The following is a 15,142-nucleotide window of genomic DNA, read 5'->3' as shown; positions in this document are numbered from 1 at the left end:
ATTGCATACTTAGGCCCGGCACCATTCTAAGCACTTTATTAATGTACTTAATTATCACACAGACCTTGTAGGAAGAACTGATTTCCCCCCATATTTCAGGTGAAAAGCCTGAGGCACAGAGAAATGGCCAGCCTATCTAAGGTCACTCAGAGAGTGAGTGGGGGAGCCAGGGTCCGTGGCCAGGCAGCCTGGCCCCACAGTCCACACTACTAACCATGCCATCATGGAAACCTTGAACATGAAGCACCAGAAATGCTATGTGAAGGGCTCCCGATGAGTTTCATTAATACATGTATTTAGGATGAGGGAGAAAGTCTTCAGTTTTGCAAACTGAACAAGCGAAAGCTTAGCTCATACACTTCAGTCAGAGAATCACATGGTGAGGGAGACCTGCTAACTCAAGAACGCCCAGAGCGGAGAGTCCAGAGGGCAGAGGACTGTGAGAGGAATGCACGAGAAGCTGGGGACAGAGAGCGCTCAGGATGAGACACCTGGCTGCCTTTGGGTAGCTGAGGGACCTTCTGGTGGGGAAGGAATCGGACTTGTTTGGGGGTGATGCCAGCCCATCACAGGATCTGTGGGCAGACATTTCACAAGCCCAGCCAGAGCTGCTGAGTCGTGGTCTGGGCTTCTTTCAGCAGGGAGCTCACTTTCCCTGGGTTCTCAACCAGGGGAGATTTTATCCCCTAGGGGACATTTAGAAATGTCTGGGGAATTACTAGGACCAACAAGGACCTACTGTATAGCACACAGATCTCTGCTCAGTGTTGTGTGGCTGCCTGCGTGGGGAGGAGTTTGGGGAACAGATATAGGTGTATGAATGGCTGAGTCACTGCCGTGCCCTGAAATTATCACAGCATTGTTAATCGGCTATATTCCAATATAAAATCAAAAGTTAAAAAAAAAGAGAACTCAGTTTTAGAGATCTGCTGTTCAACATTGTCCCTATAGTCAATACTGTATTATGCACCAAAGATTGGTGGAGGATAAATCTCATGTTAGCTCTTACCTCTCTTACCTCAATAAAACTAAAAAAAGCAAAGATCATTAGATATTGAGGTTAAAAAAAAGTCTGGGGACATTTTTATTGTCACACCTTGAGAATGGGGTGGAGTGCTATTGGCGTCTAGCAGTTGGACACCAGGGCTGCTCCTGAACACCTTGTAAAGCACAGGACAGCCCCAGAGACTTGTTTGGCCAGATAATATGAGTAGTGCCGAGGCTGAGAAACCTTGACCCTGTGGTTTTTAAGCAGGAGCCATGTGGTCATTCAGTATTAGATAAGTAGCCAAACTAGGTGATATTTATAAACCCTCCCAGTGCTGAGATTCTGCAATTCAGTTATTCTGGTTTTGTGTCAAGCCTGTCTTACCAATGGCATGAAGGGCAAAGAGCTGATCGAAAGGCTTGATCGCAGCTTCCTTGCTCGAGCCGTTAACATACACTGCAAGGGAGTCTCGCTCTTTGCTGTTGATGAAAGTCCTGGGAAACCAACAGGCAACATTTCTCTGCAGGACATCTTTACTGTATTCCTGACATTCTTCAATCCGAGAGCGATACCTATATTGGAACACTCGTAAGTTTTTAAGGCTGGAGGAAACAACCCATCCGCATAAGTGAAAATCGGTACTAACCTATAGTAGAGGAAATACTGTGTATCATCAGGGGCATCCTTGCCAACAAGCCAGGTGCAGTGAAGAGAAACTTGATATGGTTGGAAGTGTGTGTAATTATCTGCCTTCGTGTTTGTGGTGCAAGTTAAATTCACAATCTCAGTTCCAGGAGACCCTAGGTGGTCAAAAAATGAGAAAAAAAAATAGCAGATATACATGAATTGTTTCACATTTTGCTGTACAGTGGAAAGTAACACAACATTGTAAGTTAATTCTATTCCAACAACAAAAAAAATTCTGCTTTAGGAACAAAGCATTGCCACAATAGTTTTTGATAGTTTCTTTTAAACCCATAGGGATTGGGGACATCAAAAAGTAATTGTCACCACACAGTTATAGAAAGCTGTTTGCAAAAGGTCAGCTTTCTGGAGGATGAACTAAAATGACTAAGCCCTACTTTCTGACTTCAAAAGTTTTGCAGCTTCTTTGCAGGGAGGGTTTATATGTGATAGATATCAGAGTTCAAGAGCAGTGTGATAGATTGTCATTCAGAGCTTGGTATACAGCAGCCTCAGGGTTCTGATGCTCCAATTGTCAATAACTAGTTATGACTGAGAGAGCTAATTGAGGAAGGTCTCCAACGCCACTTTGCATCAGAGAATGAAGGGATTCATTAGGTAGTATCCAAATGCTTCATGAGTAACAGAGATTGCCGCCCAAAAGGAAAGTAGTTTTGGCAACATCGCAAGGGAACACTGCCTCTTTAGAGACTCAGTACACAGACTAGAGTATTAAAGTCTACTGTAGGTCACCGCAGAGCACTGAGTAGAGCCCCCTGGGCTATAGACTGCTCTCATTAGTGGTCTATTTCATACGAAGTGGCGAACATGTGTCAATCCCAGCCTCCCGATTCACCCTACTCCCTCTTCCCCTTCGGTATGTTTGTTCTCAGTATCTGTGTCTCTGTTCTGCTTTGCAGGTAAGCTCATCTGTACCATCTTTGTAGATTCCACATGTGCGGTGCTTAGTCGCTCAGTTGTGTCCAACTCTTTGCAACCCCATGGACTTTAGCCCTCCATGATCCTTTATCCATGGAATTCTCCAGGCAAGAATACTGAAGTGAATTGCCATTTCCTTCTTAATATGTGATACTTGTTTTTCTCTTCTGACTTATTTCACTCTCTTTGACAGTAGGTCCATCCACATCACTGCAGATGGCACAGTTTGTCTCCTTTTATGGCTGAGTAATATTCCATTATATATATGTATCACAACTTCTTTATCCGTTTCTCTATTGATGGACATTTAGGTGGCATCCATGCCCTGGCTATTGTAAATAGTGTTGCAGTGAACATCGGGTTTCATGTATCTTTTTGAAATACGTTTTTTTCCAAGTTTATGTTCAGGGATAGAATTGCTGGGTCATATGGTAACTCTACTTTTATTGTTTTTGAGGAACCTCCATACTGTTCTCCATAGTGGTTGTATTAATTTATATTCCCACCAGTAGAGTAGGAGGGTTCCCATTTTTCCATATTCTCTCCAGCATTTATGTATATATTTTTTGATGATGACTGTTATGGCCAGTGTGAGATGATACCTCGTTGTAGTTTTGATTTGCATTTCTCTTAGTAAATTAGTGATGTTGAGCATCTTTCCATATGTTTGTTGGCCATCTGTAGGTCTTTGGAGAAATTTCTATTTATGTCTTCTGCTCATTTTTGGATTGGGTTGTTTGTCTTTTTGAAATTGACCCTCATGAGCTGTTTGTATATTTTGGAGATTAATCCCTGTCATTTGCTGTGTGGGCAGATATTCTCCCCATTCTGAGGATTGTCTTCTCGACTTGTTTACAGTTTCCTTTGCTGTGCAAAAGCTTTGAAGTTTCATTGGATCCCATTTGTTTACTTTTGTTTTTATTTTCATTACTCTAGGAGATGGGTCAAAAAAGACCTTGCTGGAGTTTATGTCAAAGAGTGTTCTGCCTGTGTTCTGGTCTAAGAACTTTTTAGTGTCTGACTTCACATTTAGGTCTTTAACCCACTTTGAATTTATTTTGGGGCTATATGTATATGTGTGGCTGATTCACTTTGCTGTACAATAGTGTGTTTCTGCTATACAGCAGTGTATATGCAAGTATATATGTGTGTGTGTATATGTGAATATGTGTATATATATATGATATGTGTGTATATACACATGCACACGTGTGCGTGCATGCTTGGTTGCTCAATCATGTCTGACTCTTTGTGACCCCCATGGACTGTAGCCCGCCAGACTCCTCTGTCCATGGAATTTGTCGGGCAAGAATACTGGAATGGATTGCCATGCCTTCCCCGAGGGAATCTTCCAGACCCAGTGATTGAACCCGAGTCTCCTGTGGCTCCTGCATTGGCAGGCAGATTCTTCACCACTGAGCCCCTGGGAAGCCTTTATATATGTATACATATGCACACATATACACACACGTATGCACACATTTTCATATATATACACACATATATATGTATGTGTATGTGTGTGTGTGTGTGTGTATATACTCCAGCACTAAATGACCAGATAATCTGTGCCAAGTTAGTTTAGCGTTTCTGAGGTCTGCTTCTCTCCCAGTTTCCTTCCAAGGAATGATGTGTGAATTCAGTCTGATTCTAGGCAGAAATAATGACTTTTTCATTATTGTCACCCCACATCAGGGTGCTCAGAGCAGTCGAGGTTGCAGAAGTGTAATTCTGAAAGGCTTGTTATAGGCACACTCCAGTTACTCACTGCAGGGAGGTGGACACGTGCTTTCGTGTACAGCAGACGACTTGTGTTTGTGGTCTTCTGTCTACCTTAGATTCTGTCTCTACCTGTGACATCAAGCCTACTGTAAACTGGCCGCTTCGTGGTCCAGACATCATGTTCTGCCGAGTGAATGGGAAGGTCATGATGCTGCTCTCGGTCACACACGTGATGCGGGAGGCGCGGCCTTTTCATCAGTGATGTGGTGAGAGGATAGTCTGGCTGTTAGCCACAGCCAGACTGGCCCAGGCCATTGTTGTTCTGCGCGCGCGCACACGTCTCAAGACTTGGTGGCCTGTTCTCCTTTTTTCTTTCTCTGTTCTGTGTGTGTGTGTCTGTTTGTTTTCAAGGTTTGAATCATAAGTGTCACTGGTTCTAAGTATTAGAAACCCCAGCTTTCCACAGAAGGACCATCTAGACATAGTAGGTGTTAATCTCTTTGCTTGTGGCACTCAGGCTATCCAGTCTCATGGCTTCTGTGGACTGTCAGCACAGTTTTCTTCAGTTTCGTTTGAGAGGTCATAGAATTGTAAGCATCCACTAGTGTAACAGGGAACACTGTGTCTGAAGCCTGAAGCACATGCTGCTTGTATGCTGGTGCAGGGAAGCGGGAGACTCCACCCTGCGCCCGGGGCGATACAGCCCAGGAGAGCAGGGTTAGCATCTATTTACTGTGAAAGATACAGGAGGAAGCAGTGTGTTGTGCCAGGTGAGTAGCAAGCATCCCTGAGTGAGTTCTGAAAGGAACAGCAATGCTCTGTGCATCAGATGGAAAAAAGGAGGCTTCCCAGAGCAGGTACGATTTGATTTGGGCTTTGAAGGATAGGAAGAATTCAGAAAAGCAGGCCGAAGAGGTGAGCTCAGGGCAGTGAGGGCTCAGAGGAAGGACTGGGCTGGTGTGGAGGGGTCATGGTTGGAAGTCATCTGAGAAGAGTAGAGGGTTCATGTGGGGAGCGAGTGGAAAGATGTCCTAGAACCCAATTATGAGAAAGCTCAGCTTTTGTTTACGACTCCCTGTCTTCTGAGCCGGGGAGGGAGAAGAATTCTCAGTGTTTGCAGGGAGCTGCTGGATGGGATTGACTGGGTTACGCACACTAACCAGTGATCTCGGTCTCGGAGAGGACCTGGATGAGGTAAAAGAATACTGTAGGGACGAGTGACCAACTTCAAGATAAAAGTGAGGCGTGTTCCTCTCCTGACTTCCCCGTGTTTACAAAAGTCTGGAATTTAAAACCAGGCTCTCAGAGACCTGCCTTACCTGGTGGGGCCTTAAGTTCTGCAGAAACCCAGCTGCTGGCTTGTAGGGAGTGGTCGCTCCATGGCACTGTCTGCACACTTGCTGAAAAGCCTTTGTGAAGGATGGTTACGAGGCTTCTCTCAGTGTTCCTGGTTTCGTACTAAAAATAAAACCCACAAGTCATGATATGTAAAGGGGAAATGACCTTCAGAGAACTATTTAATCAAATAGGAGTTTGCTTCCACTTTTTAAATGGCATGTAAACACAACGCAATGCAATCATTCTGCTAGAAAAAATCAAACCCAGCGTTTCAAGGTTATGTTCTTATCCCTAAACTCATCAATCAAGTTGTACACATTAAATAGGTGCAGCTTTTTACCAAAAGTAAAGTGGTTTTAAAAATGAATAAACAAATTGCCTAGTTCTAGATTGGTACATGTTTTAAAAATACATAATGAAATATAGAAAATAACTATTCAAGGATACCTGAATAACTGCTTCTTATAAAAGCAAACAATGCTACAGTTCAGACTCCAGTTTCCTGTGGCCACCATCTCTGGCTCCAAAATCCTCCCCAGAGGTAAATTTTTGATGGAGAATTCTCTAGAATTCCATGTTGACTGACATAGTATTGCTTCTCCCTTCGTTTGATTTATTGCACATCAGCTCGGTACCTGGTGCTTTAATCTATCCCTGCAGTGAACTTAGGACTCTGGGATCTTAAGTGACTGATGGAAGGTAGTAAAGGCAGGAAGTGGCTGAACTGGGATTCGAATTTGACCTTTTCCGTTAGGTACAATGGCCCCTCTCCTCTTTTGCTTGGTTATTCTCTTTTGTTCTTTTGAATATTTTAGAGGCAACATAAAAATCAATATCTAAACCACTGTAACTCAGAAGTTACTAAACTTTATTGTTAAGTGGAAGAATTGGTCCCACAGTTAAAGATGTTCCGAGCCACTGTTTTAGTGCAGGTGTGGCACTAGTTCTCAGCCATTTCAGTGGAGGCATTGCCCTCCTAGGAATATAACAGAAAGCTCTATGGTGGTTCTCTCTCTTTTTAGTTAAAATTTCCTTTAATAAGGAAAATTCAGTCTAGGTAAGCATTGCTGTCAGAATAAACACTTACCTCTTCTTCTTGTGGAGCATTTATTTTCACATGATATCCTAGCTGGACATTGCTTTGTTCTTGATCAGGATTTGGTTCCCAACGTAAAAGAACTTGAGCTAAATTGACAGCTTTAATGGTGAAATTGACTGGTGGTAGAAGTAAAACTGTCGCTCAAAAGAAAAAAGCCACGCAATGTTTAATTATATGGAATATTTTTAAACCATTAAATGTTTTATTGTGTAGCATAGTATTTTATTATGCTATCAGAATGTATAACACTGAAATAATCTTAGGAAAAGGTTCTTTAGAACTGTTTTGAGCTCATTAGCTTTTTTTACTTTGCTCAGGTATTTACCTATAACACCTACAGGTGTTTTATTGAAATATGAATATTTTACTACATTATTATTCAGTGTAATAATTTTCAGAGGGTTATTATCTATTAATGGACTAAAATAATATGTTACTTTGTGGGTAGCAATGTGTTTAATGACATCTAATAAAATTGAATAGAAAATATCAGGTGCATCAAACATAAGAAGTCCTATTTCATGAACAACTTATTTCTGTTCCATAAGTATAGTCACATATTAGTATACTGGTTCAGGATGTAAAGATTTGTTTCTTACTATGATTCAAGGTCAAAAAACTTGTAAGCAAAATTACTCACTCAGCATTTATAAAAAGAAAATGTTTTTCCACCCTCATGAACCACTCTCTAACAGTGTCTTCAAAATCAAAGCTTTCGTTTAAATTACAAAATCAATGCCTGTTCTTAGAAATCTTGGGAAGCACAGATGATAAAAAAAAAAAAAAGAAAAAAAATACAGCTACAGTTTTATCACTGAGTGGCATTAAAATGTAATACATTTATTGTCTTTTTTTCTTGAGCATACATTTATACAGCTTTTAAAATTTTTGCTAAAGTTGGGCTTCCCTGGTGGCTCAGATGGTAAAGAGTCTGCCTGCAGTTCAGCAGCTGCTACTGCTGCTAAGTTGCTTCAGTCGTGTCTGACTCTGTGCGACCCCATAGACGGCAGCCCACCAGGCTCCCCCGTCCCTGGGATTCTCCAGGCAAGAGTACTGGAGTGGGTTGCCATTGCCTTCTCCAGCAGTGCAGAAGACCCAGGTTCAATCCCTGGATCTGGAAGATCCCCTGGAGAAGGCAGTGGCAACCCACTCCTGTATTCTTGTGTGGAAAACCCCATGGACAGAGGAACCTGGTCAGCTGCAGTCCATGGGGTCGCAGAAAGTCGGACATGACTGAGTGCGTTTACTCCTTTCGCTTATAGTATTGTGCAGTCATGAAACCTTTGATGAATTTACTCGTCAGCACACTTCCACTGACATTTCAGATTGAATAGCTTTCCACGACTCTGCCTCCACACCCGCTACATACAGACTTCTGGGGCTCTGTCTGTACTTCACCGACCATTACGGTGGCCACTCGCCACATGTGGCTATTTAAATAAAATCAGAGTTCACTGTCTTAGTTACGTGAGCCGTATAGCCAGTGCTCGATAGTCAAGTATCAGTGGACAGTGCAGATATGAGAACATAGTCACTATTGCAGCAGGTTCTCTTAGTGCTAGTGGGGACTCATGTGATGGGTTGTTTTTTTTTTCCTTAAACCCACTGATAACAAGTTTCTGAACCAAACATAGTGGAAGCTTCTTATTCTTTGGTTCTGAGAACTTTGAGAGGACTTTGAACTATATGCTTGTCTGGGAAGGCGTCCAGATACGTCCACCAGCTGCAGCTTTATTTTGAGTGCCCGTTTACCCACACTTGGAATAGGATTTCCCACTGCAACATAAAATATCCGCTTCAGCCAACTTTGCTTTCTTAAAATATAGTATGTTTCAAGAACCGATATTCTGATAAGAATAAATGTTCCATCCCTTTTTTAAAAAATCATGATTTCCTAATTGAGTCTTATTTAGGAGAAAGTAATACTATCCTTTTTTGTAATGTACTTATTTTTTTAATTATTGAATTTAATAGGTGGTACTTACATTTTTTATCAGGAAGTAAGTCTGCTTGCAGTATTACTGCTGCCCCCAAAAGAATCAGTAATTCAGGTGCCATGATGATCACATCCTACGGAAAACAGAAAGACAAAAATCCAAATGACCACCTGTTACCATTTCTAAGAAAAGCTGGTAGCTCCTTTCTAAAGAAAAGTATAGTCATTCGGCCATTTAACAGACATTTATGAACTTTATGTGTTAGAAATGCAAATATGAACAAATCTTGGATTTTGCCTTGCCAACATGGATCCATAATCTGAGAGACAAAATCAAGTGTAAATCAATCATTGCAACTACAGCTTCAAGGCTGCTCTAGTAAAGATGTGAGTCAGGAGCAAAGAGACTTCTGAATGGAGTCCTAAAGGATATACTAGAGTTCTTACACACACGCAAGTGAGGAAAGGCGTCCACGGTGGCACATGGAGCCAAGCGAAGCCAGAAGAGAGGAAAGAAAGTAGAAGAAGGTTGATACTCCGTGAGAGATCACAGCAGACGGTTGCACAGTAGAAGACAGAGTTAATCAAATTGAATATAAATATCATTACCAGTTTCACTAATAAGAATTTACATATGAGCATGACATGTCCAGCATGACAAGGACCTTAAATCTAAAATAACGTTTACGTGGGAAAAAGACGCTTTGTATCACAAACCTGGAATAAGCGTTTAGTACTTCAAATTTCAGGGAGGCAGAATTTTTTGATGAACCCAGAAAGAAATAGGCCATTAAAGGTAATGAAAACATAGTTATAGGCCTGAAGAAAATAAAACTGATATTTCTGTTTATTTTAAGTAAAAAAAATAAACACAGTGAATCTAGAGTAGAAATATTAGCATAACTCAAGTGTGGCTGTCTGAGAAAAGTGGTTAGATTGTTTCAGGAATATTTTTTTTAACATGTGAAAGAAAAGATCTCTTGTTGAGAATTGTAGATTAGAAATCTTGAATGTTTCCTTTGAAAATTTCGGAAGACATTTTTCACATGAACTTAACAAAAATAACATTCCGCCTGCTAAGTTTTGTCCTCCCCCGCACCCGATGATGAGGGTGTGTAGTTATCCAATTTACAATGGTGAAAAGATGGCTAAAAAACATAGACCCAGTCTCAGATCTTCCTCCAACTGTAAAACGCACATTCTACACTTACTTAAGTGACACAATTTTTAATTTAAAATTTTATTTAAGTGATGTGATATTTTTCAAACATAATTCTGGTAGAACCACAGAGGGTAGGCGTTGGCTACATGGATGCATTCAGGAAGAACCAAAAACCACACTTTCTTCACTTTTACTACTTACTAATGAAATTAGTAAAATGTCACAGCAGGAAGACATAAACAGCATACAAATCAATTAATTTCTTTTTCAGATAAACTCAAGTATTGCTAATCAGAGTTATGCCACTTTTAAAAAATGTTTTATTTTGTATTGAGATATAGCTGATTACCAGTGTTGTGATAGTTTCCGGTGCACAGTGAAACTCAGACATACGTATACATGTGCCCATTCTCTCCCAAACTCCCCTCCTATCCAAGCTACCACATAACATTGAGCAGAGTTCTCTCTGCAGGTCCTTGCTGGTTTTCCATTTTGGATATAGCAGTGTGTCCATGTCCATCCCGAACTCCCTGTCTCTTTCCCCCACCCTTCCCACCATCCTCCCCTAACCATAAGTTGGTTCTGTTAAGTCTGTGAGTCGCTTTTTATTTTGTAAGTTCATTTGTATCATTTCTTTTTAGTTCCACATATAAGAGATGTCATACAATATTCCTCTTTGCGTCCAGAGTTACGCCCCTTTTGATAAGAATCATCCTGTTTCTTTCTGTGATTTTACACCATGTAGAAAAAGAATTTTTAAAACAACAGGAACGATAAAAGCAGCTGTTCTAAAGTTTTTAAAGGTTTCAGTAAGTGAGAATGTTAAGGATTTAAAGGCATGCCTTGGTAATTTACTAAGCCTAAGAAGCAAAGATAAGAACTCCTTAGAGACGTCCCTTGTGGTACAATGGTTAAGACGCCGTGCTTCCACTGCAGGGGCGGGCATTGGTTTGATCCCTGGCTGGGACTTAAGATCTCATGTGCTATGCAGTATGGCCAAAAAAAAGAAAAAAGTGAAAAAAAATCCTTAACAGACAACAGCAAAAATAGCTTCCTCTTCAAGTTTAGAAGGTAATGTCTTTGAAATTTCAGTATTTCCGGAAATTATATCACACGTGTTCTAAGTTTTCACTAATCATTATTACTAGGAGGAATTCTCAGTCAGAAAAAAATGCAAAATTGATTTTCCCCAAGTGAGTTTTACTGACTGGCAAAGTAAGTAGTATGTTATAACAGTACTTGTAAAAATAATAAATTGCAATTAAATTGTTGAAGTAATAAACTATCACATGCCTCAATGTGGAGATAATTGAATATTTCACATAACCAAGCAGTCTGCCCTAGAATTTTTTATGTGTTCTGATTTTATAGGTGATGAAAACAGAATTGTTTTTCAAATTTGACCAAAAATTTGTGATGATCAATTTATCGGCCATAAAACCACCATGCACTTTTTTTTTTCACATTTTACTGTGATATTCTGTGTTTAAAAGGATGATAACTTTGAATAAAAGAAGTTGTCCTATAGACAACACAAAATACTCAACTAGGAGTCCAAATATTACCAAGAATAACCATTTTTTGTGAGCCAGATAAATTCAATAAAAGCCTGGGTATTACTGAAGGTTCAGCAGGTGACCCTGTATTTTTCTATAATTCTGTTTGCTCTGCTCATTCCCTGAAAGCACCTTCAGCCTTTGCTCATGTCTTCTTAATATTTCTTGTCCGTGGCAGAGCAGTCACTCCTACTGGAAAACGAACTTGAATCTTTTGGGGTCATCTCTTTAATTCAGTGATATACTGTTACATAGATGTCAGCTGGGTAATATTCTGTTGTACAGTAGGCTGTTTCACTGCATTAAAATTTATAGAAATAACTTGTTCAGAATAACTTGTTATCCATTCTTCTCATGGATACTAATTAAAATCCAGCAGAAAACCATTAAATTTTTAAAGTAGATTCAAATTCAGAATGAAGCAAACATGGGTTGCCTACCTATTAATACCATTATCAGAAATGCGTGCCCAGTCTCTTAGAAAGACCACGGGCTACCTGTTCCTGTCATATTTCATTGGGTTGATCTAAAATTCCTCGAGTGCTGTCTGAGAATCTGGCATCTGGTAGGTGTTATATTCTTTGAAATTTGGGAGTAAACAGGAGCACCGTCACTCACAGTACAGAAGTTTCTAGAAAGCAGGGTAAAGTCCTGACAATTGTAGATGAATTTCCCCAGTGTTCCTGAGAATTGGTCAAATTCTACTGAAGTTCAGACTTACGTTTTCCCCACTCTCTTTCCAGATTATTTTGCTGCCCAGGATGTTTGTTTTATAACCAAAGTTGTATTTACCCTTTTAAAAGAAACTTTTTGAGTCAGCTGTGGTGACAACTAATTAAAACTCAACTTCAGTGCACAGAAATTGAAAAGCAACTGAGAGGATTCATGGTCCGTTAAACCCTTAAAAGTAGAGTTTACTTTTTACTTCCTTTTTTTTTTCCTGTACAGTGTAATCAGCAATAAAACATATCTCTTGGGAGATGAAGAATAAATAAATAAACCAAGGTGTAAAATGCAAATGACATGTTTAGTTAGGTATGTTACATTACCCCGGAGTGAAAAATTGTGCATAGTCCTAAAAGTATGAGTCATTAGGAGCATATATAAGGCATGCAAACTTTTTTCTGCTTTACTACAGGACTTCTGATTAATTTTCTGAAATAGTCCTTAAATACAACTCAGCGATTCAAACTGTGGCCACAGTCATAAAGCCTTGGTAACCAAGGTGGAAATGGTGCTGCCACCCTGAGTATTTAGGAAATGCTGGCAGAAAGAGTTTGCTGCCCAAATCTCCTAATGGTTCAGTGTCTTTCAGCTAATTGCACTTGGCGCCATGCCATCGCACGTCCACACTTCCCCATCCCAGGCATACCTGTCTCCTTTGGCGACTCTCATTTCTGATGACCATCCACGCTCAGTAGCCAACAGCCAGGGCCGCCTCCATGCTGTCAGTGCCCGTGGCTGCAGCCGCACACCTAGCTCAGCTTCAGGCCCGGGCAGATGCTGCATATGCCTGGCTCCACACAAAATAAAGGCAAATTAATGCACAGCCCTTAACAAGTCGAGCTCTGCAGGGAAAAACCTAGAGAGGGACAAGTTAGACTAGAGCATGGCAGGCAGGGAGCACGTAGCAAACCTGGGCTGTCTAAGGGAGATGTGATACTCTTGGTACCTTGCCTAAAAATTTCCCCAAGCAGCATTTCAAGTAATGGAAACAAATGAGGTGATTTGATATCCCAAACTTTATTATGTTTGAAATGCAAACAGTTCACAAATAGCTACATACATTAACATGTTTTTCAGGAACTGTGAAAGAAGGCATACCCTTTCACAAGAAATATTAGAAATTGTACCGGGTAATTCAATTTTCGACCTGATGATTCATTAAATTGGGTATCAAATACATTAATCAATATGGCTATAAAAAGTCACTTTTCATGTGTTAATGAGTTGTAGGCTCATAGAGTATTAAGAGAACCTGATTTTTCTTTCCATGTCTTCCTTTCTCTCTTTTTTTTTTTTTCATTCCATCCATTTCTTCTGTATACATGGAAACATGTTTACACTGATTGGGGTGAATATTTAATAAAATAATGAACCTGAAACCAGGTGAGATATTTCAGCAAGTTTTTGGAGATTTTATATACAATCAAACAATTTTTTTTTTTTTCAAAATCCCAGAACCCTCAAAAGAAACAGAAAGCAGAATGCCTTCAGTTAAAGCCAGGGCAGCCGTCTCCTCTTTTTGTTTCTGCATTTGTAACTTTGTTATTAATTCAGACTTCCTCATCAAGTTATTTTATCCTGTACCCTATTTTTTAAACTCATATATTTCCCCAGAAAACTTAGCAGAGCCTGTGTTCTCATTTTAATCTCGGAAGTATCTGCAACAGCGGGTAACAAGCGTCTTAAACAAGAATCAGCAAAAAACGTAGCTTTTATTCCAGTGTGACTCACCTTCACACGGACTACACACCTCAGTTACTTAGCCCAACACAAAGGAATAGAATATTACACCCAGAGTGGACGTGACGGGCCTGATAACATGTCTATAGTAACGTTATTAGTTCCATTCCTGCTAATAATAGAGTTCTAAGGGGTTTGTTTTCCCCATTTCTTCATGTAAAAGTTTGCCATATATTTACAAGTCATCCTCTCACTTTTTCTATTCCCCAGCTGCCCCTACCCCTGCCATGTAATGAAATTATTAGGAGGTGGAGCCCAGGGTGGTATTAGAGAGAAAAAAGAGGCATCTGCTCACTCAGAGATGAATCAGTTCTGGATCCCCACTTACAGAGAAGTGCAGTGGCCTGGCCATCAGAAGCTGCTTGCAGGGCACTGAAAATGAACCTTATCTCTGAACACTTTTGACTTAGAGGCAGATCTTCACTGTTTCATCATCGCAGCTGTAATGGTTACAAACTCACAGCCAGTTCCCTTGACGATGGGAGGGCAGCAGGGCTCCTCTAGGCGACTACCAAGGAGCGTTTGTGAGCAGGTAGTTCTGCACGAGCCTTAACCCTGTAACGAAACTCCTGAGGACTAGACTGCTGCTGAGTGAAGGCCCTCTCTGTTCCTGATAGCCACTATCTGATAACTGTCTCATCTGCATTTTCACTATCTTTCTAGATGCTTTGCTCTATTCAGGAGTTTCAGTGAACACTGGCTCCTGGGTAGCAAGGTAATAAATTTGTCCTGGGCACTTTCCAGAATTTCTGTTTTCTTCATGTGCTTCATTCAGCTGGAGGATTTTTTGTGCCATTGTCACACAGTACCAGACACATGATTTAACAGAAAAATGGGGAATCTACCGCTCCCTACAAGCTGAGCAGCAGTTTTCAGTTTTCAGAGGTTCCTTAACCCTTCTCTGCTGTGTTAGCAGGGCCTGTGCCCTCAGATAGATGGGTATGTGCTGGGGGCGGGGCAGAGGAGGGAGATGCAGTTTCTGGTGTCACGAGTTGCTGGCCTTGGCAAGTCTGGACCTCCCTGCACATGGGGACAGTGGCCGTGTTTTTCTGTGCACACCCAAGACCTGCTGTCTCTGATCTCCCGGTTCCCGGTACAGTACCCAGCTGGTCTCTCCTCAGTACCTTCAATTTACGTAAACCTAGTTGGGTTCTCCTGTCCTTTGTTCCCTTTCTGTCTAGGGAATTTCCAGGCAAGTGACTTACAAAACCAACTGTTAAAAATATGTTTCCCAGGGTTTGAATAGATGAAA

The 15,142-nt window shown here is 40.8% G+C and overlaps 1 protein-coding gene across 1 annotated transcript in view; it reads right to left on the bottom strand.

Annotated features, from left to right (window-relative positions):
• The window catches only part of IL5RA (interleukin 5 receptor subunit alpha), a 49,847-nt gene that overhangs the window by 23,958 nt on the left and 10,747 nt on the right, over positions 1-15,142 (bottom strand). The window contains exons 2-6 of the mRNA XM_068983110.1: positions 8,756-8,840; positions 6,759-6,904; positions 5,653-5,791; positions 1,635-1,788; positions 1,373-1,560 (exon numbers count right to left, since the gene is read on the bottom strand). Coding sequence (XP_068839211.1) covers positions 1,373-1,560; positions 1,635-1,788; positions 5,653-5,791; positions 6,759-6,904; positions 8,756-8,840 — 712 coding nt within the window. The remainder of the gene's footprint in view (positions 1-1,372; positions 1,561-1,634; positions 1,789-5,652; positions 5,792-6,758; positions 6,905-8,755; positions 8,841-15,142) is intronic.

This window comes from Capricornis sumatraensis, chromosome 10 (assembly GCF_032405125.1).
Source record: "Capricornis sumatraensis isolate serow.1 chromosome 10, serow.2, whole genome shotgun sequence".
Lineage (NCBI taxonomy): Eukaryota > Metazoa > Chordata > Mammalia > Artiodactyla > Bovidae > Capricornis > Capricornis sumatraensis.
The sequence above is the reverse complement of the archived record's forward strand: the minus strand, read 5'-3'. Positions and strand labels throughout refer to the sequence as shown.